The 26,564-nt window shown below is 41.4% G+C and overlaps 1 protein-coding gene across 1 annotated transcript; it reads left to right on the top strand.

Annotated features, from left to right (window-relative positions):
- Nucleotides 1-410: 410 nt before the first annotated feature.
- On the top strand, nt 411-24,282 carry LOC104286149 (vitellogenin-2-like). The gene is made up of 35 exons (XM_009884711.1): nt 411-457; nt 574-594; nt 699-850; nt 2,319-2,570; nt 3,144-3,305; nt 3,393-3,541; nt 4,127-4,277; nt 4,398-4,555; nt 4,644-4,809; nt 5,678-5,803; nt 6,149-6,367; nt 7,345-7,562; nt 7,724-7,821; nt 8,120-8,244; nt 8,353-8,454; nt 9,091-9,210; nt 9,297-9,486; nt 11,259-11,352; nt 11,465-11,650; nt 12,194-12,338; nt 12,461-12,683; nt 12,774-12,949; nt 13,338-13,979; nt 14,466-14,516; nt 15,389-15,478; nt 16,575-16,787; nt 16,882-17,024; nt 17,428-17,566; nt 18,099-18,234; nt 18,725-18,911; nt 19,246-19,337; nt 20,413-20,510; nt 21,259-21,418; nt 22,916-23,077; nt 23,952-24,282. The coding sequence occupies exons 1-35, from the start codon at nt 418-420 to the stop codon at nt 24,068-24,070; spliced, it is 5,505 nt and encodes a 1,834-aa protein (XP_009883013.1). The 5' UTR covers nt 411-417; the 3' UTR covers nt 24,071-24,282.
- Nucleotides 24,283-26,564: the final 2,282 nt, after the last annotated feature.

Below are 26,564 nucleotides of genomic sequence, written 5' to 3'. Positions count from 1 at the left end.
GTGCCACTATCAGTTAGATAACCATTTGGGTCAGATGCCAGGTCAGCATAACCTGGGCAAAATCAACCTAATCTGTGGCAGGATCAAATACCAGCAGCCAGCTGTGACACAATCTAGGAAATTAAGTAATGTGTTTATTGTAAATTTATTGTAAACAACTTAGTAAAATTGTTTTACTAGGATAAGCAGAAACTTTTAAACAATCCAGCAAAGGGCTCATATGAGAAAATCAGTGGGATGCCAAGGTATGACTTGATTTCCTTTATTCCATCTGAAGAGAAAGTATGATTGCAAAAAGGGAAGTGTTTACATAAACTGATAAAAAACTTGAGAATTCAGCAGAACACAGCCACGTGTTCCTGAGCTTCCTTCCATAAAAGTCTCAGGATGTCTGGCAGAGCCCCATTCACCTTCACTATGAGGGGAATCATACTTGCACTAGCGCTCACCCTCGTAGGTAAGCCTACATATGCCTTCTTCACCTTTCTCTTTCCCAAAATTTCCTTAAGTTCAGTGTCAACAACTGGATCTAGAATGAATGTTACTCATCTGGTTTTCCATCTCTTTTTGCAGGTAGCCAGAAGTTTGACATTGGTAAGTAAATCTTCTTCTATAACCTCCTTTGGTGACTTGGTTGTGATTTCTATTTGTTAGAACACACTTGCAAGTATTGTGAAAATGGCTATTACTCCCCACAGACCCTGGATTCGGCAGCAGAAAGAGCTACATGTACAGCTATGAAGGCTGGGTGTTGAACGGGCTTCAAGAGAAAAGTTTAGCCAAAGTCGGCGTGCGCTTGAGCAGCAAACTAGAGATCAGTGGGCTGTCAGAGAACACTTACCTCCTCAAGGTACCAAGTCTCCTTCCAAACCTACTATGCAACAGGGAACTATAAATCAGTCAGAATTGCACCTGGCTGACCTGTGGTTTAGGAAAGCTGTAGGAAACGCAACTGGAGACTTAGTGCTGTAGATGTCAGAGAATGATCTGCAAGCTGAAGTTTCAGAAGTGATGAGTGATTTGGCCTCCAGCCACTTCCCGGTGTTTGTTGTGGAAATTTTTCATAGCGGGTGTTCCTCGAGACTTTGTGTTGGAAACTGAGGTGCCAAAATCAGGGGTTCTATTAAAAAACGGTTGTTTCTAACTCAAGGCACTCAAGCCTGCTCCAAGTTTAAGATCTGATTCTAGTCTTAACAGTCATTTCCAGCTTCTGTGGAAAGCCAGGACTTGGGTATGTAAAATCATTGCCGTGCAGGCAATTAATAAATGTGGACTTAAAAAGAGATAAAAGCTGAAGATAAAAAGTGATAAAAGAAAGATTGAAAAATGAAAGGCATCAAAAAAGAGCATGTAATAGTACTTAGTGTTTGGATACTGCAGTAAAAGATCTGTATGTGTGAAATCATGCCTCTGTCAGCGGTAACAGAGATAGGACCTGATCTATCTAAAATAAGCATGTCTCAGAAAAATACTTTTCTTTGCCTGTTTAATTTAGTTACAAATCAGAGCCGCTTTATTGGGCGCTGAGGTTAGTGACAGAGCTCTCGCTGACTGTAGTTGAGCAGCAGATCTTCTTTCACTGATGAGGGCAAGATGTCAAAATTATGGGCTATGGACTGCATTTCACACTATAGTCTTCATCCTGAAACTCTTATATGGCATGTACCAGGCTGTGCTCTGAGGCACCCAAACTGGCAGTAACTTTCCCAAAGTTCCTGAAATTTCTTCTGATTTACATTGTATCTCAGTTTGGGGGGAGGAAAAAGGGTTCATTATTTTTTTAAAAATGTGTTGATTTAAGCAATTCACAAATACGAATCAAATATAGCAACTAGTTTAGTAAAAAAGAAATTTGAAGGAGATGTTCTAAATAGTTCTAAAACTATTTATTTTTTTTTTACCTCTAGAATGATATAAACTTTTAAAATGCTAGATTTCACCTAAAGCAGAATATTTATTTTAAGGCTGAAAAAATAGGGAGAATCTTATTTGATTTTTTTTTTATTATTTTTTGAATCAGCCTTTCTTCTATAGAATTGATGCAAGTAAAATGCTTAAAGTGTCCCTGGGAAATAATAGTGATATTTTAACTGCTTCTGTAAGATAAAATAAAACTGCTGAGCGCACAGGGTTTGTACTGGTTTTACAATAGTGTAAGCAAGAGACAAAAGAATAAACTGCGGTATGAATTTCTAAGCCTACATTTGAAAGGAAAGTGTATATAACTAGTGATTATGTTGATTTCTTCCAATCTGTTTGCATATTTTGTACCAAAGTAATTTTATTCACATAAATACCTTTTCTTAATTTCCTCCCAGATCCGCTCTCCACAATTTGACGAGTACAATGGCATCTGGCCCAGTGACCCATTTACTCGATCTTCCAAAATCACCCAGATGGTTTCTTCGTGTTTCACCCGGCCCTTCAAGTTTGAATACAGTAGTGGACGGATTGGAAATATTTATGGCCCAGAAGACTGCCCCAACATGTGTATTAACATAGTGAGAGGAATACTGAACATGATGCAGATAACCATTAAAAAGTCACAGAATGTGTATGAATTGCAAGAGGTTTGTTTTTTCCATTCTGAAACCACTTTACTGAAAGGACGTGTTCTCTTTAGGTGCTCTTCCTTCAAGTTGCTGTTTATTTGCATCTACTTTCAAATGTTCATCACCAAAAACAAACAAACAAAAAAGACAGTTTTCATTCACATAGAAGAAAATGTGTGCCGATGTGTTGAATGAATTATCTGAGCTGGATTCTTTTTAAGACATCTGTCTTTAAGTCTTAACATGCAGTCCTTTGAAGAAAAAGAATTATTAGCTATGAATGTCTTTGTTATATGGCTTCCCTGATACAGCTGCTTGATCCATTTTATTTGATTGTTGTTGATATTAATTAATTGATTACTTTTGCATTTTAAACTCAGTCCCCTGACAAAATAATGTTCATCTGTCTATTTTTTTAGTTCAATAGGATTAATTGTGGGCAATGGTAACAGGCTTTGAAACATAATTAAGACTGTTAAGTAGGTCCTTACCCACCTACTGCTCCTTCAGAATCTTTGTTCAATAAAACTTCTCACGTGGTGAAATCCCGATATAATTGGGAAGTCTTATTATGTCTATTGATGTGCACAGGCTGGAATCGGTGGTGTTTGCCATACAAGGTATGTCATCCAGGAAGACAGGAAGAACAGCCGAGTCTCTGTTACCAAAACTGTAGACCAAAATAATTGCCAGGAAAAAGTGATGAAGAGTGTCGGAATGGCTTACATCTATCCTTGTCCTGTTGACATGATGGTACGTGAGATGTGAAAAGATCTTCTTTACTACACGCATGGCTGTTCTGTTCCCATTCACTCTTTGGGTCTCTCTGTTCTCCTCCAGAAGGGAAGGCTCATAAAAGGGACTGCAGCTTTCTCCTACAAACTGAAGCAGTCAGACAGCGGTACCCTGATCACAGAAGTGGTGTCGCAGCAAGTGTATCAGATCTCACCACTCAGTGAACCTACCGGTGTTGCCGTCATGGAAGCAAGGTAGGTGGGACATGGGCTTGCTTCACGAAGTGACAACAGCTATAGATTCTGGCAGTGCCTTTCACCCCCAATTGAAGTGAAATGAGAGTTGAGCAGTTAGGTAAAGCTGCGTGTACTCATACTTGGGGTTTCCACACTCCTAAAAATTCAGTGAACCATTCTTTATTTGTACCCTGGTGAACTTGGCACTACAGTTACATGGAAGAGAAGGAGAAAAGCTCTTTTACTCACTTATACTATAAGAATGCAACTTTACTGCTCTGTCCTGAAAAAGGGCTAGTTTATAGTGTCAGGAGGAAGATGGTGCACACAGAAACAAGACCATTGATTACACTGTCGATAACTCTCATTCAGAAGACAGTGGTTTAGCTCCTCAGAAACTATTTAATTGTTGATAACTCTAATACTATTTTGTCCTGGTTAGAAGACTTTCTCCACTAGCAAACTCTAAGATTTGACTGTGGTAAGAAAAATAATTAAAGAATAAAGCTGATACCATCACCGTATCGCTGAACCAACAAACAGCCAAGGCAGATGGAGGAAGAGAGCTAATTCTTTCCTCCCGTGACACTTACCTCTTGACAGACAACAGCTCACCTTGCTTGAAGTAAGGAGCGAACGGGGGAGCGCCCCAGACATTTCCATGCAGAGCTACGGAAGCCTTCCTTACCAGTTCCCATCAGTATTGCCACAGATGCCACTGCAGCTAATCAAGACGAAAAACCCCGAGCAAAGGGTATAGTATTTTTAGGTCTTCAAATTACTTTCCTAATAAGAAAATTAATAAAAGAATAATGATCATAAACTCCAAAGGGTTTAACTACGTATGCCCTCCCTCTCTCATGTTTTGTAACAGATAATAGAAACACTGCAACACATAGTCCTGAATAACCAACAAGATTTCCACGACGACGTTCCATACCGATTCTTGGAGCTCGTCCAGCTCTGCCGGATGGCAAGCGCTGATACTCTTGAGTCCATCTGGAGACAATTTTCAGATAAACCCCGCTACAGGTATTTCATTGTATCAACCTATAAGAAACTGCCATTTTTGGGGAACTGAGAGCTAAAATTAAGGAATTTTTTTTTAACCTGCTTGCAGGCGATGGCTGCTGAGTGCAGTTTCTGCAACAGGCACTACAGAAGCACTCAAATTCATTAAGGCCAGAATTCGCAATGATGACGTTAACTACCTTCAGACTCTTCTAAGTGTTTCTTTTGCTCTTCATTTAATGAAAGCTGATGAAGACACTGTTCCAATAGCAGCAGTGAGTAAATCCATGTGAATCTTTCCTATCTGATAACAAAAGGAATGATAATCGATGACAACCTTTGATTACAAAGTACATTAGAGAATGGATTCACCTGTCATGTATACCAATTTTGCACAAATGTTGAACCATGAATTTCTTTTTGCAGTACATACATGAGAGGAGACAGTCCTGTGTCTTCATTTTGCTACATGGATATAAAAGCCATTCTCCCATAACAGCTTCAAAGAATAATTCCCATTTTAATTTGCTGAGATCACGTCATGCCTTCTGCAGACAAAACTTTGTCCACTTCAATCTCTTACTTCTGAAACAAACGGCAATTTATGTGTTATGTCATTTGAATAGCTTTCTTTTACTTGCAAACTATTCCTATAAAGTGCTGCAAGTGAAAGTATTGGTGCAAACATCAAATATTTTGACACTATAATGAATAATTTGTTCTGAACAGGATTTTTCCCATCTCTAGTCAATATTCTTCTCAAATAGGAAAAAAAGGATATGATGTGAGAATGCATCATTAATATAATTGAGTTACACGTTGTTCTAAGGTTATTCTATTTATAGATTGATGGTTACCTGTAATCTTTGTGTTTTCAGTGTTATGCTCAGTTCAGGAAAGTCAAAATGGTGCTATGTAAACTTATATATATACTTATTTATATTGAAACTAGTGGGAAATTAAGCTCCCAAGTGAAGCTTGCAAATAAAATGTCTACAAGCTGATTTAATTTGTTTGGATGTGAACAATAAACATTCTGAAACTGCTCCCCTCAGATAAGCTCGGATGATTTTCCTGCTCTGAAAGCTATGTCAAGCACTGTATTAAATACAAAATTAATTTTTTCCCCTTTTTCCCCCCCAGGATTTAATCACCAGTTCTCGAATTCAGAAAAGTCCCATGCTTCAGCAAGTTGCCTGCTTGGGATACAGTTCTGTGGTCAATAGATACTGTTCTCAGACCTCAGCTTGTCCAAAAGAAGCTCTTCAGGTGGGTGGCTTTTTCTCAGGTAGTTCTTAATAGCTTAGTATTGTTCATTACATTAGCTTAATTCTTTAAAGATGCAGTATAAAAATGGCAACTGGACTTAGAAATACACATTTCATAGGTGTCCTTCAGAACAAAGGCCATGAATCATTTTACTGATGTAGATAATGGCTTCGTCATTGAAAACACAGCTTTCACATTGTAAGGTAAAATCCTGAGAGAAGCCATTACTGAGTAATTTTATTAAAGCCAGTTGGTTTATTGCGATAGGCTTTTCAGTGGGTAAGGGGAACGTTGTGGGCAATCTATACATTAGGAAGAAAAGACTGAACTGTGCTTTGCCTGTAGCCCATCCATGACCTGGCAGATGAAGCGATCAGCAGGGGCCGTGAAGACAAAATGAAATTAGCTCTGAAGTGCATTGGTAACATGGGAGAGCCAGCCAGCATCAAGCGCATCCTGAAGTTCCTTCCCATATCTTCATCCAGTGCTTCTGATATCCCCACCCACATTCAGATTGATGCCATAATGGCCTTGAGAAAAATAGCTTGGAAGGACCCCAAAACAGTAAGTATGATCTGTCAGAGACTTCTTTACTTAGTGAATTATAGAATATATACTGTAAAGGGTCATGAATTTAATGGCATCGTGTCTGTGGATTCAGCATGTTTTAAAAAAAGGATTATTTTTAAGAACACCGTAATACAATTTTATATTTCAGCTGACGTTTTACTCTAAGCCGTAATAATTATTAGTCAGAAGGAAGCTTCCAGAAGGACATCAGCACTGTTTCTTTAGTCATCTGTTATAACCAATTAAATCCCGTGCTAGTTATATGCAGTGGAAAGTTAGCCATCTAAAAGTCAGACATATAATTTAACCTGCCTTGATAGTCAAGAGGAGAGACAAACACACTTTCTGTTGACCTCCTAGGCAAAATGTAGACATTGCTCTGCCTCTTTTAGACCCTTCCCTTGAGGTCAGATGAGTCACCACTGACCTCCCGCTGAGGTTGCCAGCACGGTGAGCGCAGGCGAGACTCCTGCCTTTCAGATGGTTTAGATATAGGAGCTACAGGAGATGGCATCCACTCAGACTGTCTTTGGTGAGATGCCGAAGCTCCACTTTTAAAAGTGGTCTAAAATAGTGAAGCATGCTCACCAAGTCAGTGGTGTTACTCCAAGGAATGAATATATCTTACTATCTACCATTGTTTCTTCCGAAGTTATTCACCAATCTTTGAATGTCAGTAATGCAAAAAGCTACGCTGGTGTCTTTTTGGTTGTGGTGGGTTGTTCCAATACATTAATATATGGACGTTTGTTTCAGATTCAGTGGCCACCCTTCTTCACGGGGCTGTTCCTCCATGGCCCCTTCAGTTGTCTTAATAAAATGATGTGGAACCATTCAGTAAAAAACGTCAGGAAACCTTTCTGCAGGGACAATGACCCCCACTCCCATATTTCTTGCGAGTTACGTGTGGATCCACGCTGCAAAAAAAGTCTTTATTATTGGTAATTCGAGACACTGTTTTCTTTCTGCAGGTGCAGGGATATCTCATTCAGATCCTTGCAGACCCGTCGCTTCCCCCCGAAGTGCGGATGATGGCTTGTGCCGTTATCTTTGAGACAAGGCCCGCCCTTCCTTTAATAACAACCATAGCTAATGTGGCAATGAAGGAGAGCAATTTGCAGGTGGCCAGTTTCGTGTATTCCCACATGAAGGCTTTGTCGAAGAGCAGTTTGCCGTACATGTACAACATGTAAGTAGAGACAGGAACGCATTGGGCGATGTTCTGCAAATAACAAGTTCTGTTACATTCCTGTGAGTGAGCACTGCATGTGCTTACAACCTGAATTCAGTTTATATTCTGATGCGGTGCAGCTTATTTCAGGATATTTTTACCTTTCTCATTGTGTTTAGATCTTCGGCTTGCAATATTGCCCTTAAGCTGCTGGCCCCCAAATTGGACAGGCTGAGCTACCGGTATAGTAAGGTCATGCGTGTTGGTGGTTACTTTGGTGAGTAAAAGCGTTTCAGTGACCAGGAAACTTTCACTTCAGAAATCCCTGCTTAAAAGACATTTAGTCCTTTGAAGAAATATGGCATTCTGCCTTTCAATAAGAAATTGAATTAAATGTGGCAGTCACATATTTAAAAGTGCATGAGTAGCCATTTATTCATTTGGGCCTAATCAGTTAAAATATATGTAATGATATATCTTATAGCTGGCAATGGAAAAAGCTGCAGAAATATGATCTTGAATGGTAAGCAGAATGGCTAGAAAAAAGATGTGTCTTTTGTTTACTTCTGCCATAGATAACTATAAAGTTGGTGCTGCTGGAGATGTCTTTGTTATGAACAGCCCAGGAACAATGTTCCCGTCAGCAATAATTTCCAAGCTGATGGCATATTCTGCAGGATCAGTGGCTGATTTGGTGGAGGTAAATATTCACCTAAATCAATAATAAAACAAAGTAAAATTAAAATTGACTACAAAGTTTTGTCTCTGTAAGTATGTTTGACCGCTCCTTCTCATGCTGTTTTGGTAGGTTGGTGTCCGCGTGGAAGGCCTCACAGACGTCATCATGAAACGAAATATCCCATTTGCTGAATATCCCACGTACAAAAAGATAAAGGAGATTGGAAAAGCTGTAGGTATTCTCAGTAATGCAACATGTGGTGTATATGAAGGTGTATTTAGTGAAGCTTCTCATACTAGTTAAGCCCTGTCTCAGAAGGTAAACTACCCACCTAGCAGTCAGCTCAAGTATTTCTGCGAAAGGGAGGTCTGCAGCAGGACTGCAGGGGACATCACTCCTGGGGTGGTTGAGATAGATAGCTTCTGCAAATCCTCGCTCTGCTCCTGCGGAGGAGATGGGGGATGTGGGCATTGTAGCACGTTGTGCGCCTCACGCCTGGCAGGCTGCCTCCTCCTTCCCTTCATCCACCTCGCTTAGTTTACAAGAATATACCTTTGTCTTCAAGAGAAAGGTGATTCGTTGTTGTGCTTTCAAACTGGGTTCAGTGGTACTCATGGCCCAGAACCTCTGTGTAAATGTTACTGCATTGGAATACAAAACACCGAACAGGGGGCTATTCGTGGGCATCTCAACGACAGGGAGTCAGTCTGAATTAGAGACACGGTGTTATTTACAAAGCAGCAAAGAAACAAAAGCAGCAATGGAAAATTGCAGCTTGGTCAGCGATGGGTTTGATCACCTTGCTGAATTACCATTTGTAAAGTGTTGCATTAAGGAACTTTGCTTGTTTCCTTACGTGTTCCCTAGCTGCTGGGATGGAAGGAGCTGCCAACGGAAACCCCCTTGATATCAGCCTACTTCAAACTATTTGGCCAAGAGCTGGCCTACGTCAACATCAATAAGGAAGTCCTGCATCAGGCTATCAAGGTACCAGGGACTCCTATTTTTCTTTGCAAGATTTGACACCATTGTACTTTTACATCCCAGCCTCTTGCATCTCTGTTTTACTGCAGACTGTGCTAGAACCTGCTGACAGGAACGCAGCGATGAAGAGAGTTGTCAGCCAAATCCGCAATGGCATTGCAGGACAATGGACACAGCCGGTGTGGCTGGGAGAGCTGCGATACATCGTTCCTACCTGCACCGGTCTGCCGCTGGAGTACGGGTCATACACGACTGCTCTGGCACGTGCAGCAGTCAACGGTGAGTTGGGAAGTACGAGATCAGCTGTGGGAGCTCTAAGCAGGGGACGAAAAGGCCAGGGTAAGAGGTGGCTGGAGAAAAAAGTGGAAAAAAGTTGGAAAAAGAACTAATTTTTGTAGCGGAGGGGAGGTAGTGAAGATGTTTGAAGAGAAGCTGGACACAGCTGATTTTTGCCCCATCTTTGAATGGACTAAGACAGAGAAGGTGAGGTGCGAATCTGGGAAACCAGAGAGAGAGAGGTCACAGGATTCAAGGTCAGAAAAAACAAGAGCTGCTTGGGGAGCTGATGCAGATGGGGGCAGAAGCAGGTGGTTCCGAGAGATGCACACACAAGCTAAGCAGGATTCAATGGTGATTTAAACAGAGAATAAAACAGAAGGCAATCAAAAGAGAACTACCAGTAATGTTAGAGAAGGCAGGAAGAGAAGAGGGCTTGTGAAGAGACAGGGAGCTCTGTTTTAAAAGAATAAATATGCAAGTACGAATAATTATCAAGAAACCAATTCAGTGGTCATACTGTTTGTTGGGCAGCAGACTTTTAATTCAGGCAAAGCTGACCCTTCCTTCTACTGACAACACATAAGGAATGAAGGGTGAGGTACATGCACTTGTGCTCTTTACAGAAGTCTCGAATGTGCCCACCCTTTGCTGCTCTTGGGTTTTGGTTTGTTAGTTTGTTTTAATAATATCTTTGAACCCCTGCCCCTTGTGTTGTGGGTGTTTTTTTTTATTTTTTGTTTGTTTGCTTGTTTTAAATAACATCCTTGTAGCCAATTTGGGGAGGTATGGATTGGATGGATGGGCTACAAAGTGATTGAGGGCTATCTAGACTGCTGATCTCCAAGAGTAGTCAACAGATGAAAGTCTAATTGGTGGCTTGTTATGAGCAACGTTCCTCTGTCATTAGCACTTGTTCATTCTCTTTTAACAATCTGAACTTCAGAAAAGACATCACCCTCAGCAAATCTGTGTCAATTATGACATCGAATTGGTGGCAGCAGTCTCTGCACTAGGGGGGACAGGCTGCCACCCCAGGGGACCCTGACAGGCTAGAGGGGGTGGCCTGACAGAAGTGTGATGAGACTTGACAAAGGCAATGCAAAGTCCTTCACCTGGGATGGTGTAATTTGTGCAAGTGTACAGGCATCGCCCAGGCAGGAAGCAGCTTTGCAGAAAAGGGCCAGGGAGGCCTGGAGGACAAGCTGGTATAGTGAACCAGCAGTGTGCTCTGGTGGTGATGAAGGCCAACTGCATCATTGGCTGCAACAGCAAGAGCAGAGATGGCAAGAAAATTATTTCGCCCTCTCTGTTTAGCACATGAGGCTGCATCGGGCATACAATGTTCAGTTTTGGGTCCACAGTACAAGAAAGATGCTCACACTTCATGTGAGGAAAGATCAGAGAGCCGGGTTTGTTTGGCCCGGTTGCTCACCATTTATTCTGTCTTCTGGCTCCTCATGTTTCTGAAATTTTAATGTTATACTAATTAACAAACTTTCAATTTGGGTCAGCTCTTTATTTGCTTACTATATTTTTATTTCCATTTTCAATATGTTGCATCAGAACCTTTGCCTACAGAACAAGCCTTCTGCATATTTTCAGTGTTTTTCAGACTCGTAAAAGATCTCATGTACCCCAAAATCTGTATTGTTTTCCAGCCATATTTGTTGTATCAGCAAAAATATTACCTCTTCTTGAAAACTGTGTCTTGCTTAAATTCAAAGAGTTTCTTTTGCTTCTACCATGTTTAAAAGTTGTTCTGTCGTTTGCAGTTGATGGAAAGATGACCCCTCCTTTAACTGGAGATTTTAGACCTTCCCAGTTCCTTGAATCCACCATGCAGATTCGGTCTGACATAAACCCAAGGTATGGCAAGTTTCTAAGGCTTTGCATATGATGGAGGTTTTTTATGAAAAGGCCGAACCACATGTTTAAAAAGAGGACCTTTCTTACATGTGACTGCTCTCCTCTGTTTCAGCTTATACGTGCATACAGTCGCAACAATGGGTGTCAACACAGAATACTTTCAACATGCTGTTGAAATTCAAGGCAAGGTCCTGACAAGAGTGCCAATGAAGTTTGATGCCAAGATAGACATGAAACTGAAAAATATTAAGATTGAAACAAATCCATGCCAGGAGGAAACTGAGATAGTGGTTGGAAGGTACGGTAGCATTACTTCAGAATACTTTCTGTTGCTGAAACCTTACCAAGTTCACCATTCACTGACCTGCTACAGAGGTTTCTAGATAGGCAGAGTGACTTTTCAGTGTGTAGCAGAACGTTTGGGATAAAGACCAAGGAAGAGAAACAGGGGAGTTAAATAATTTAAGTATCTTTTGACTTTTAGGAGTTTAATTTTTATTTCAATTTTTTTATTCTTTTGTGTTTAAATTTTTTTATTTTTTATTATTTTATTGTCTTTTAGGGTTTTTAATTTTCATTTTTAAATGAATGCCTTTCATGTTTTGGAAATTTGTTTAAATTTATCCATATTTTGAAAACTTCCTGGGATATAAGGAACTGATGTTTGTCATGAACTCTTATTTGTCTTTAATAATATTTATACTTATAGTTGCATATACAATCCCTGTGTTCAAACAACATATCTCTGTGCTGTCACATGATACTGACAGGGATGTATTTAATTTAATCCAAAGAAAAGGGGTTGGAATAATTCACCATTTTTTTGCGCATGTCTCAACAGACATAAGGCTTTTGCTGTATCAAGAAATATAGGAGAACTAGGGGTGGAAAAGAGAACCTCAATTCTCCCAGGAGGTGCTTCATCAAATATTGTGGAAGAACCTTTCAAACCATCAGAGAGAGCTTCCAGTGAAGATTTCACAACGGTAACCTATTCCTTTTTACTTATATAGTAATATTTACCATCTCCATGATGCGCATGTCTGCTGTTTTTACTCTTGCCTATGATATGCTCCCAGTGGTATTCACATACTCATCTCCAATGCAGCAAGGAGCTGACAGCATGCCAAGGAAACACGCCTATAGCTCTCAAGAGGATCTTCGCTATGGCACAGGAAGAAAAACTCATAAACGAGACATTTGCGTCAAACTGCATCATCTTGGTTGTCAGCTCTGCTTTTCCAGAAGGTCACGAGATGCCAGTTTCCTAAAAAATACGTATTTGCACAGATTAATCGGAGAACACGAAGCTAAAATAGTCTTGATTCCAGGTACAATATTGAGCACAAGCCTTGTCATCTTAGGTTTGTTGGTGCTATTTGAAGCAGTATAACCTTCTAATGTGTGCAATTGGTGTGTAGTTCAAACAGATGCTGATATTGACAAAATTCAGCTGGAGATTCAAGCAGGATCCAGAGCAGCTTCCAAAATAATTCATGTAGTAAATTCGGAGTCTGAGGAAGAGGATGAGTCATCTCCATATGAGGACATTCAAGCTAAACTGAAGAAGATTCTAGGCATTGAAAATGTGTTCAAGGTAAGAGACTTTGGAGGGCGGGGGGGAATATTTTCCCATAAATGAAGCCGTGAATTTGAAGTTCAGCATGGAAAGCCAATGAGGGAAAGCAAGGATGGGGTTAGTTTGAAAGGTGCCAGTGCCAGGCCTGTCAGCCAGTGTCACATCTGGAAGGACTGATCCTATGGGGTGCATCCAGCTGTGACTGGTCCTCCATGCTGGGCTAGATTTCAGCTGGGCAGAATGGACCTATGGGAGTTCTGCAGCTTCTACAGTGAGTGAGGCAGGGAAGTTGTTCCTTGAAAGGCTGATGTGAGCAGCTTGTCTGACACTCAGAGAAGTTTTACTTTGTAAATACAGAACCACATGTATCTCCAGTCTCACACTTTTCTTTGAACTGTTTTTGCAGGTTGCAAATAAAACACGACACCAGAAGAAGCAGCCTTCTAAGAAAGGAAACACTGTGCTACCAGAGCTTGGGGCAGACGCCAATGCAAAAAATCCCTCCAGCTCATCTTCTGCCTCCTCAGCTGTCTCCTCTTCTTCCTCATCATCTGCTGCTTCTCCTGATCATAAAAAGGCTGTGGATGAAGATGAGAATGATCAAGTAAAGCAAGCGAGAAACAAAGATGCAAGCAGCAAGAGCAGCAGCAGTAGCAGTAGCGGCAGTAGTAGCAGTAGCGGCAGGAGCAGCAGTAGCAGCAGCAGGAGCAGCAGTAGCAGCAGCAAGAGCAGTAGTAGCAGCAGCAAGAGCAGCAGTAGCAGCAGCAAGAGCAGTAGTAGCAGCAGCAAAAGCAGTAGTAGCAGCAGCAAAAGCAGTAGTAGCAGCAGCAGTAGCAAACGTAGCAGTAGCAGCAGCAGCAGTAGCAAAGGTAGCAGTAGTAGCAGCAGCAAGAGCAGCAGTAGGAGCAGCAGAAGCAAAGATAGCAGCAGTAGGAGCAGCAGCAGCAGGAAGTCATTGAGTCACCATAGCCATGGGCATCATTCAGGACATCTGGAAGGTGAAAGCAGCAGCAGCAGCAGCAGCAGCAGCACATATTCCAAAATATGGGTAACTGTCAGTAAATTGATTGATACTGCCAATGTTTGTGAATCACATTCCTAATGGCAGCTGGCTTTGCATCATAAATCAAGAAATTATGAGTTGACATAGAAATTTTAGCAACGCGAAATTACAAAATTTATTCTGCAAACACACCTGTAATCATTGGCCTAGATGTCTACTTCATAGCATCTCAAAAGTTTCCACAAGTTTGTTGAAACTTTTGTTACAGGCAGGGAAGCATTTTTTGCCAATTTACTACTTTCTGTCAATATACATTGCATGTTTCTGTCTTAATTTTGCACGAGGAGCATTAATGCTTTATATAAACTACTTCAAGGGTTGCATTACGGGCTTGTGATTATGCATACAACACTATGCATGAATGATAATTAGCAAAAACCTTACTTAATTGCCAGTGCTCAGATTTCAATGTAACTGTAGCATTTCTTGTCTTCTGAGACTTTTCATCTTTTTGTTTTTATCATTTTCAAGGGTGATCATGAGATTTATCAGTATCGCTTTAGATCAGCACATAGACAAGAGGTGAGTTTTTCTTTCCTCAGTAAATCAAGTATGGAATATGTCATGAGTGAAATGGGAACCCTAATGGCAACTTCTTGTCTTTGCTGAGGAAAGTTACAGTGTGGATAACATTTAGAACACCAAATAAACTGTGGTGGTGGTTCTGAGATGCGTAGACAGAGAGCTGTGTTCTCCTTTGTGTTGTGCACATGATGCCATTCGTGGATCTGCAAAGTAGATGCAAAAGTCTACCAAAGCAGTACAAGGGACTGGGGATGCACACTTTGGAGGAACAAAGATCCTACCATCAAGAGCATGGGTCATTTGACTGGTTTTGATCCCTTGGTTTCTTGGGTTGGAATCACTGTCGATACACACCAGGATGGTACTTTAGTTCAGCAAAAAATTCATACTGGTGCATGAGCCAGCCAGGAGCAGTGTACTTGATATTAGTGTTCCTCAAAATAGCTGTGTGTGTCCATTCAGTTGATCCCTTCCATTCAGTTGGTCCATTCAATGCGTTCTCCAGTTGATCAGGCTCTTCCAGAAGTAAAATGAATCAACTCTGGTCTTTCATATTGAATCGAGAGGCTGGTTCAATTTGACTTGCTCTGGCCCATTGTATTTTCACACAGGGAATTCTCATCTAGACACGTTCCTTATTTGTCTCTTCTGAAGGGTCAGATGTATTTGGGTAAACAAGATTTTTCAGAGCTAGATCACATGTACTAAGCAGGGCAAAGCACACTGCAACTCATTGAGCTCCTCAGGATTGGAACGCAAGTTTACCAACACCAAGAGCCATGAGAGCATTCTGCAGCACTGCCTAGTGTAATTTCTTCAAGTGTGCTTTTAAGTTACCCTCTTGAGTGTGATGTGTTTTCTTCTTGCAGTTCCCCAAAAGGAAACTCCCAGCTGACCAACTTAGCAGCACGTACTCCTCTACCAGATCCAGTCATGCCTCATCTCGAGCTGCTTCCCGGGTTAGTTACATCATTTTTAGGGGGTTTTGACAGCTTGGAAGAAAGGCAGAGTGGCCATGCACTTGCAGTACTTGTACAGCCAGGATAACGGGAAGAGAGAAATACTCTCAAGTCTCGGGTATGAATCAAGAGAGAGACACACACCATAGTTCCCACACACACTTTCCTCTGCAGTGAGGTCAGGATCCTTCTTATTTGCACCATGACCCTTCCCTCATGGGAATCCCGGCCAACAGATGCCTGAAGAGACTGATTTCATGACCTCTGCAACCATGAGGGAAATTGAGGTGCTGCAGTGCCAGTGCAAGGACGTTGGTGGTGGAGGCTGAGGCAAAGAGGAGCCTCAGCAGAAGGAACACTCCAGAGGTGACATGTAACACCTTGGCTCCTCACCACCACTTTCTCTGATGCACTCAGGCTTGATCTCTGGGGCAAGTGATGAAGTGAAGTCTAATGAGGGAGTGAAGGAATTGCAGGCCACAGTGTGCTTAAGGCCCTGCTGTCAAGGGGGGAGGTTCTTGATGTTGAAGACGATGTCCTGGATTATATTTTGTGCTAGGGTGCTGTGCAAACACAAAACCTGCCTGCCCCACAGAATGCACAGCTGAAGTGTGAGGTGAAAGCCAACAGACCAACCAGACAGCTAAACAGGAGGACACTAGCTGGGGGATGTTATTGTTGTGAGAACGAGTGGTGAATACAACAGACAGCTGATGCTGCTAGTCAAATTGAACCACTCTCTTTCACAGGCAAATATATAGGTATTAACAATGAAGCCCAAATCATGTAGTCATTACTGTATCCTAATGATATGAGCATTTCCATGGTATCAGCTGCAGCTCAGGAAATGGCGCAAATTTTGGCTCATATAAAATACAGTGATAAAATCCATCTGTGCATGCAGAGGCACATACACATTAAAGACATATTCATGAGAGTTTATAGGCGTGTATATATGTGTGGTACATATGCTGGTATATATATGCAGTTCAGTTGCATATTTTTCATTTATCCATCTAGATCTTGCATCTAAAATGTTCCATGGTAACTCTTTTATAATTATATTCTTTGCATACTTTCTCCCCCTTCTTCTTAGCCTAAGTTTTTGGGAGATGTCAAAACACCAGTATTAGCTGTTTTTCTTCATGGCATTCGTAACAATAAGAAGATAGGAGGCCTCCAGCTTGTGGTATATGCTGATATTGACTCCATCAGGCCCCGGGTGCAGGTATTTGTGTCAAACCTCACAGATTCAAGCAAGTGGAAGCTCTGTGCTGATGCTTCGGTCCTCAATGCTCACAAGGCAGCGGTAAGGCTCAAAAATAGTTATGTACAGCTGTATGCATCACAGGAAAACCATGTTCCATGCATTTAAAAATGGACCGTTTCTCTCTCCATTAAAGGCTTACCTGAAGTGGGGCAGGAATTGCCAGGACTACAAGATTTCGGCTGAGCTGGTAACTGGGCGGTTTGCTGCCCACCCGGCTGTACAAGTGAAACTGGAGTGGCCTAAAGTTCCTTCAAGTGTCAGATCCATAGCAGAATGGTGAGGTTTTAGTCTTTAGTGACACTCTTCATCTTACCGGTCAACCGTGAGAAATCAGCGTCCATCCCTGAGGTTCTAGTGGTTAAAGTACCGGCTATTAATTTATTCTCTGATCTGTCCGAGTACTGCCTTTGGACATAAAAGCTGAGTGGGAGATCACAGCCACCCTGTTGTAATGTACAGTAATTCTTTATACTGGAGATAATTACTGAAAACTGAGAAACAGATCCTTCCTTTCACTGAACACTTTATCAGTAAAGCAGAGAGTAGTCATGGGGACCTAACCAGTGATCCAGAAGACTCTGTATGCTACTTACACACAGATGTGAGACAACTTGGTTGGGATGTGTGCTGCTTTTTGTTTCTCTATTTCACCAGATCTTTCTGATTTGAATTTTTGAAGGTTTTACAAGTTTGTCCCTGGAGCTGCGTTTATGCTGGGGTTATCTGAAAAAATGGACAAGAATCCTTCTCGACAAGCCAGGGTGATAGTGGCTCTAACTTCTCCAAGGACATGTGACATTGTTATCAAGCTTCCTGATGTAATTATGAAATATTATTATCACTCTTATTTTTTCCTAGTAGAAAAGTGGCACAGTTGCATTTTAATTACAGTGGGCCAATTCTGAGAAAGAAAAATCAAGTAAGCATCAGTCTGGGTGCAAATGTTGAAAACAACTTTTGTTTATTTTTGACCTTTTTATATTACATCCAAGAATAGTCATAGACTGATTTTGTTTATTGAAAAAGAGAGTGCAGTGGTACTCATAATTACACGTGTTTCTATCTGTAGTAGCCCCATAAGTGTTCCCCTAACCACTTTTGAAGGGGAGTAATTCATTCTCTCCCAAATAATATCTGAATGATGACCCACACTGTGAGAGAAAACTATAAGCAAAAGCAAAAAGCTCATGGAGAGTGAGTCAGATGAGTTGTGTTCACATAAAGTCTTTGTCAATCACAGTAGAAGAAACATAAATCAAATTCCAAGTAGGAAAAAAACCTGATCTCAGCTGTTTGCTGTGAATACCTGGCACAAGTGTATTTTGAACGTGGTTTTGAATTCCTTTTCAGATGATCCTCTATGAAAAAGCCATGAGGCTTCCCCTGTCACTCCCTGTAGGTCCGAGGATACCAGCTTCAGAGCTGCAGCCTCCCATCTGGAATGTCTTTGCTGAAGCCCCTTCTGCAGTGCTCGAGAATTTGAAAGGTCAGGATCTAACTGGGTCGAGAAGCATGGCATCCTCAGTCTCCTGAATTACTTGAGCACCTTCTGAATTTTTCTGGGATTATTTGTCTCCAGTTAATTAGGAAATGTGCTGTAATAATGTGAGAATGTTTCAACTGGGAGAGAATATTGCTCATATAGTACAGAAATCATCAGCATTTCAGGGATCAAGATACCCATTATCTGAATTGGTAACATTTAAACTTACTGGAAATTATGTTTTAGTTAGATAGAGGAATGTATTTTCCAGACCTTTTGTAGAATTTATGGGTACTCAGTAGCCCAAAGCTCCTGTAATCCATACAAAAATATCACATAGTGGAAAAATTATAAAGCTAAAATAATATGGCTTTATGGAAAAATAATATATCTTTTAGAAAAAGAGCTTTATGGAAAAAACAATATGGCTTTATAGAAAAATAATATAGCTTTTATGGAAAAGTGTGTACTCACTGGCATTTTATTTAACCAGCTCGCTGCTCAGTTTCCCACAACAAGATCACAACCTTTAATGACGTTCAGTTTAACTACACAATGCCGGCAAACTGTTACCACATCTTGGCTCAGGATTGCAGCTCTGACCTTAAGTTCCTGGTGATGATGAGGAATGCTGAAGAAGCTATGAACCTGAAAGCAATCAACATCAAGCTTGGCAGTCAGTAAGTAACTCCTGCCAGACGCTGGGAGTGAGAGGGACTAAACTGTCCACATTTAACATGAGGAGCTCAGATCTGAGCTTTACTGCAATGGTGAGCAGCCCAGGGCACTTCAGCATTTCCCTTATTTACTTCCCTTATTTACTCTGCGTGTTGAATGTGATGCTGCTGATGTTACCCTGCACCTTGGGTGACGAGAATACCCCTGATGTAATATAAGTAGTTGAAATGAGCTTATGCTGTGATCAGTGATAGCCAGTGAGCAGGAAAATGCCATTGTTGTTGTATGCGTGTGAACGGGATGCAAACAGGCTCTGAACACTCTTCTCCTTAACAGTGAAATTGATATGCGTCCTGTGAACGGACAGGTGAAACTGCTGGTAGATGGGGCTGAAAGCCCCACGACGAATGTTTCATACATGTCTTCTGGTAAGTGATGCAGCATCTTTTGTTTCATTTTCACATATGTTTTAGGAGAAAGAAAGAAAGAGCTCTATCAAAGAGATTCCACAAGTTTGTATTCAATAAGTATTTCTACCTCTGGTTCTAAGGTTAATATTTAAGAACATGTATTTTACTCACCTGCATAGGAACATTCAGAAAGACTGGTTAGAGTGTGAAGCTCTTTAAGTGGCCAAACTAAGCAAGATGTAACTAACATGAAGACCCCTCTTCTTCATACATTACTGCAGCTCCTGCCGAGTTCCACATTGGAGAAGTGTTTTGGTTATACTACAAAATCTTGCTTGATTAAAACTTTTTGAAGTAGAGTTTTCTAAATTTCGCCACATGTATATTGATTTTTTTCCTGATTTGATTGATAGGTATAAATTGGCTAGCATTCTGAAATAGGCTAGGAATAAATATGGAGAACTGGTAAAATAGCCTCCTTGCTTCTCTCAAAGCAGGAATAGTTTTTTTTCTGTGAAAGATACAGGAGGACCTTGTTTCATTCTGTGCTATGCAGTCAGGGGCTATATCCAATGCAGGTATTTTCTGACTGTAGAGCAGTAGTATATGAATTAAGCTAAATCTTGCTGAAATTGGGTTAGCATCTGCCAGTGCTGAGCTCTGTCCTATATGTTATGTACTTGGGAAGTGATAATTGTGCCAGAAATGGCTCCAGTGACACTCACGGTGTTCTTTGTATTTCCTTACTCCAAAATAGTGTAATCGGGGCCCTGTATACCTACACAACTATACAGATATTATAGGCAGCTCTGTAGTCATTTCTAGAAATAAATATGAATATGTTAATAACCCAAAGAAAAACAAGTAAATCTGTGATCGTTAAAATTGTTTTCCAGCTTTTTGCAAACATCTGTTTTCTATACACACACATTTCTACATTGTTTTGATGTATGTTTTGTTTCTTGAATAGAACAACTGAGGAATTTCAAGGAAAAGAACATTTTAGAAACGTGACAGTTGCTTTTTTCTTTCTTAAAGAAGCTACATTGGGCCTGTTTTGGTTTTGCTCTGCTTTACTTTGTTTTCTTTCTAGGTGCTTCTCTGTGGATTCACAGTGAAAAGCAAGGACTTGTACTTGTTGCCCCAGCCTATGGCATTGATAAACTGTACTTTGACGGATACACATTCAGGGTATAGTTACTCCTCTTCATAAGTTGGGGGGTTGAGAAATTGTCATAGGATTCTCTTAAAACTGTATGTGTGAGTGCGAGAGTATACAGTGGCAAAACTAAATCTCTGCAGGGCCCAAAAAAACCCAAAGGGGAGATGACACTACAAGATTGCACAGCCCTGCTCTTTATTTCTCAGTAGGAGAAGTGAGACTCTGTGGCCAACAAAAAGACGTTATTCGTGCAGTACAGGTGTGTGTTGGGAAATGGGTCTGTGAACGTACACACACTGAGCCAGCAGTGCATCTGCAGGGAAAATGAGTTTTCAGCTCTGTCCACTGTTCTTACGGCTGTATAATCCTTTAAATCGGCAAAAATGCAGCCATTCTTTTAAGATGAGCAAATGTTTCAAAGGCTGCACTAAAACCAATATGAAATGAGAATGAAAGAAATCGGTAAACCATACTGTATCTATCACCTATACTGCAAAAACATGCATCAAACAAAAGCTTCAGCATATTAATCGTCTAGACTACTAATAACTTAACATACTAGACTGGCACTGTGGGTTTTGAAGGCTTTGACAGTTAAAGACACTGCAGCACCACAGGAGTTTGGCATCTGACTGTTGGACACTTTTGAATTTTTAGCAAAGAGATTTTAAATATTTGTGCATTAACTTATACTGGAAGGGATCTACATAGCAAAAATCTGCTCCATCTCCATGGCTTTTTTTTTTTTAACTTGAAATGGTCTTTTTTCTCTTGAAGATTCAAGTTGCCTTATGGATGGCGGGGAAAATGTGTGGAATTTGTGGAAAATATGATGCAGAATGTGAACAGGAATATCGGATGCCCAATGGATATCTAGCTAAAGATGCAGTGAGCTTTGGGCATTCTTGGATTTTGGAAGAAAAGCCTTGTACAGGAGGTATGCAAGTTCTGATAAATTTGATATAATATTTCTGCAGTTGTATTGAAAATGTAGACTTTATTTAGAAAATTTAAAATCCATAAACATCTTGAAGAAAGCATTTTAAAAAGGTTCATTATTAAGTTATATTAAGTATAAAAAATATTTGTCAGTTTAGAAAGGAATAAGAAATTACAAGTTAAACAAACAAGCCAAAACCCACAAGTCAGTTGAAATTAAATAACCAAGATGAAACAAAATCTTTGTTTCAGTTTTGAAGCATTTTAGAAGAAGATCAGGAAAAAATGTAAGAGGATAAATTCATACAGAATGCTTTGATTTAAGCACAAGACTATTTTCCAGCCAGTATTTGATCCATCAAAAAATCAGATGGGGATTAATAATTATTTCACCTTGGCTGACCACCTGATTTTTGAACCAGTGCAACCTGTTAAGCAAAGCATTCAAGTGCATGAGCAGTTCCAGGGACCTAATTACATGGTTGAAATAAAAAAGCTGTATTTTAAGTGTTTCAGTAGATTAGGATCTTATGCTGTGCTCAGAGCTCTCAGCTGAGGTTATGATGCAACAGCAAACCATAGTGCTGCAAGGAGAACAGGGATGTTGCCTTTGTGAAGGAGATCTCTCCTGCTGGGAAGGACTTCCTCAGTCCCTGGAGATGGCTTCTACTTGTTTAGCTGTACATCAGCTGTTATTCTGCTATGGCTTTGTAACGAATACTGGGCATCAAACTTGCTTTACATGGGTATGGAGTCCACATGCATCTATACAACAATTTTCCCGTGGTTAGTAGCGACCACATATTGTGGTTCCATTTAACATATGGTGGAAATAGCTGGAATTTTAGAGAATAAAGCTTATAGTCAGGAATGAGTTGCGGTCCATTTAGCTTCTCACACACTTGTAACTGCTTGTCCTGGAAATCCAAAACGAGGTCAATATTACTGGCTGGCAGCAATGACTTTTGGTCTCTCTCTGTAGCAATTCTGTGTCTGAATGACAGTGGCAATAGTGTAATTCTTTAGTGATTATTTTTATTTGGTCAGAAAACCCCCTTTATTTCCACTGCTGAGTATTCAACCCTTTCAAATGTTGTTTTGCAGCTACTCAGTGAGCCAGTTTACTTTGAAAATTATTAGAAAGTACATCAGACTATGCTTCTACACGTTAATCTAGAAATAACTTTGAATTTAACTTTTTGTAGCTCCATATCTAATTAGCTAATTTCAAAAACTTATCAGTCAGTGATGCTGCTTCGCTTATGTGGCCTTGGGCAACCTGGTTGAGTGGGAGGTATCCCTGCCTATGGCAGGGGGGTTGGAACTCGATGATCTTCAAGGTCCCTTCCAACCTAAACCATTCTATGATCAAAATATAGTTTTCATAGAGGAAAGTTGTTTGCAAATTGGCGGTGTTGGCAGATGGGTCCTTCTGGAGAGATCTGAAGATTTTTGGATGCAAGCACATAAACTATCACCAATGGTTGTGTTACAGCCTGCAAACTGCGACGCTCCCTTGTGAAGCTTGAGAAGACAGTTCAGCTTGCGGGTGTAGAGTCCAAGTGCTATTCTACAGAGCCCGTGCTGCGCTGTGTGAAAGGATGCTCCGCCACCAAGACTACTCCAGTCACTGTTGGTTTCCACTGTCTCCCAGCTGGTAAGTAAACAGAAATCCTACTGAATAGGAGCTGCACAAAAGTCTAAACACATTGTCCCTTGACTTGGGTATTCCATTTGAAATGTATGAATAATCTAACACATCCACAGGTAGGGATGGACTTGCTTGACTGAAGACCTTCCACTGTTTTCTTTAATATGTAAAACTTTCTTTAGTGAGAGAGATGTTTTTCTGTTGTAATTTTACCATGGTTTTCATTATACTGGAATTTAAAATCTAAACTGAACTTGCCTTCGTGGTGCTTTGAGCTAACAAGGTAAGGGCAGGGTAACAGCACGGTCAACATTGTGATTCAGCTGAAAAACTATGTATTGCATCTGGTGAGGATTCAGCCACATCTGATCATGTGCAGCACCCTGAAATGGGGATCCTCCCCTTGTATATTTTTATATATCAGTGCCTTTGGGTGTGATCCTATTTCACTGAGCTGATTTTGGCAACAGAAGGGCAGGTGTGGAAGGGATTCCTACACACAGGTGCAGTGATGTAGGAGGATGTCTTTTTTACAGGTATATTGTAGATTCCAAGATACTAGATTAGAGTGATATAGATTATATAGATGATGGGTTCATGTCTGTTTTCCAAGTTTGTTTTTCCTCCAAGACCACAATATCATTTCCTAAATGTATTATTAATAAAATTCCATGTGGAAGTAGTAGTTTTCAAGGTAGAACTGGCTTATTAATTAAGTGGGTTTCCTGGAACATCTCTGCCTGACTTTCACAAATATAAATATGTAAGCCAGTGAGGGGAAGCCAAGCCTGCTGTAATGACTAGTGCGTGGTAAATGCTCTACCTTGCAAAACTACTTCTGAAGTATGCTGTTTACCTTTCATTTCTTGTTCCCCATCAGATTCGGCTACCAGCCTGATAGACAAACAGACAAAGTTCGACCAGAAGTCAGAGGATATGCAGGACACTGTCGATGCACACATAGCATGTTCATGTGAGAACGAAGACTGCAGTGCATGAAGCTGTACTTTGCAGCATGGGAGAAAAGAGAAACACTTGAATGTTTTTATTATGTGGTGTAAGAAAACTCATCTTAAGGCATAATAGTGGTACTAAATTAAGTGTTTAAGGCCGTGTGGAATCTTCCAGAGTAATTTAAAGTATTAAACTTTATTATTGTAGAAACTGTTACGATTGTCCATAAATATCTGATTTCATAATAAATCCATGCATGGAAAAAAATACAAAGGCTTCCTTATTTCGTTGGTTATAGAAAGAGGAGGTCTGTGTTGCTTCTCCTCACCACCCATTTCATAGACTTCTTGAGTCTGTGACTGTCTTCTGTGCACCAGGCACATGTCCGTGTCAGGCCCCATCAGGGATATGGGTTGGGTAGCTGTGGTAGCAGGCTTGTTTCCCCCAGTGCTTTCTTCCCTGGTGCACCCAGGGCAGGAACTGATCCCTTCTGTGTGATGCAGCAGCAACGCAGCCGCGGTGCTCTGCAATAACTACCTGATGTACCAGTGCTGCCGTAGGGAACAGCAACACCAGGGACTGGGCCTGAACCTCACGCTGCTGCTCTGAGGGGTCAGGAACACATTATGTTCCTCATGCACCACATGCAGAAGCTAGTGGGAATCAGGAGTCTTTGAACAGGACGCGGTGGAGTTACCCAAGTATACCACCTGCCGAAGGGTCTGAAGCAGAGCCAGACCTTTGCGCTTTGGGTGAGATGCCCCATCTCCACATTCCCAGCAGGAGCCCTCGCTGTGGCCACCATCAGCAGGTGGGCTCTGCCTCCTGCCCTCCCGCTGCAGGTTTGCATGGACACAGCAGGGGACGTGCTCATCTGCCATTAGTGCTGGAGCCCAAAGGATTCCAGCGGATCTGGAAGATTTTTTCTGCTTTCCTATAAGGCTGCGCTTGCAGGCCGAGTCTGCACGCTGGGTGAATTTGTTTTTCAGAGAATTGCCTTAGGAGATGGTGTAGACATAACCATCGATGACAATAAGACTGGTGGCATTAGGAGTTTTGCACAAATTTTGATAGAAATGGTATTGTACTTTCTTAAGTTTATCTACCTTAATTAATCACCATTCTCCCAATTAATGCACATACATCCAGCCAATTTTATCACTGACTGAACACACATTCATCTTTTACATTGAAGTTTGTTACTGTGAAGTAGAATGTGATCCTATTGAATTGTTAAAAATTTAGATCTGCAGTAAATTAATTAAAAAAGAAGCAAGTTATTTTGTTCTTAAAATCAGTAGAAACCGGTGAAGAAAAATGGCACTTACCTATGACCATGGGAGGTGGAGAGGTAATCACTAGCTAGTTGCTGAAAACACATGGGAACATTCTGTAAAAAATTGTGTTGTTTTGCTTTCCCCAGCAGCTTTGGTACCTTCAATGGATGCATGTATGTGAGTTTTATTGTTTGGATGTGAGTTTTATAGTTTGGAAAGGTAATGTCCTTAGTAGCAAAAGGAGTATGTTTGAAAGACAGGCATAAATATATAGTTATACACCATTTAAAGGCTGTCATGGTATCTTGTGCTGCAAAGTGATGGGGAGCTGACAGCAGGCGGTGTTTGGGCACCACCTGGCAGCAGCAGCAGCAGCAGCAAAGCAGTGAGCTGGTGGGTTTGCTGCTTGCCTGGAAGTCACACAGAGCAGCCATGGGAAGCACAGACTTCCCGGGTAACCCCTGAGGCCAAATCCAGCAGAAGCTGGGGCTTTGCATGACCCCCAGGGCTGGGCTCCACGGGGGGCTCTGGCACGAGCTCCCAGCTCCAGTGGGGCCAGCCCCTGGGTTCCCCTCTTCCCAGCCTGCCAAGGCTGGAGCACAGTTTTGGGGAGGACTCTCGTCTTCCAGGCTCCATGCTCAGGTGCGAGGGGTGCGATGAGCTCAGCAGTAAGGCCCTGGCAGGAGACCCATGGGTGAGCATCACCCAAGCACCATGGCAGCCGGAGCACCCGTGGGACTGCAGGGGGGTGTGGGCTGTGGGTGTCCACCTCGTGAAGGGCTGCGGGGAGGCCCCAGGCAGCCTCTGCCCCTCTCTCCAATGCCATCGTGGAGAGAGCTGAGCACAGCTCGAAGGAAACACTGTCCAGGGCAGGTCCTGCGGACAGCAAAGTTGTTGGTCACCCCCACAATTTTCTTAAGACTTTTTTTTTTTCCCCTTTCTCTTTTTTACTCAGGTTATATCCTTCAGAGAAACATGAAGCGTGAAATGTCTGTGAGTGTATGAGGGAACAGGCTGGGAGTTGGAATCGTTCTTGACATACTGAAGAAATGGTCTAGAAAATAAGAGGGTTCAGTTCCATAAAGAAAGCCCCAAAGGCGAAGCCCTCACCAACAGGTTTTGCCTACCCCTGGAGCAGAAGCACAGATAATCCCGCTCCATGGCAGCAGCACAGCTGGGGTCACCAGGGATGTAGCATTTGCTGCCCAAAGTGGTGGGGATGGGGGTGAGACTGCAAGCCCAGGGCTGGGGGTTTTGGGGAG

This window comes from Charadrius vociferus, unplaced genomic scaffold, assembly GCF_000708025.1.
Source record: "Charadrius vociferus isolate BGI_N301 unplaced genomic scaffold, ASM70802v2 scaffold163, whole genome shotgun sequence".
NCBI classification, from domain to species: Eukaryota; Metazoa; Chordata; class Aves; order Charadriiformes; family Charadriidae; genus Charadrius; species Charadrius vociferus.
The sequence above is the reverse complement of the archived record's forward strand: the minus strand, read 5'-3'. Positions and strand labels throughout refer to the sequence as shown.

Bases quoted from the DNA above. Each gene is read 5' to 3' on its own strand.
- LOC104286149 (XM_009884711.1), top strand. From the start codon at position 418: ATGAGGGGAATCATACTTGCACTAGCGCTCACCCTCGTAG. The intron at 851-2,318 runs GTACCAAGTCTC...ATTTCCTCCCAG, and splicing joins AGAACACTTACCTCCTCAAG to ATCCGCTCTCCACAATTTGA. The intron at 2,571-3,143 runs GTTTGTTTTTTC...TGATGTGCACAG, and splicing joins ATGTGTATGAATTGCAAGAG to GCTGGAATCGGTGGTGTTTG.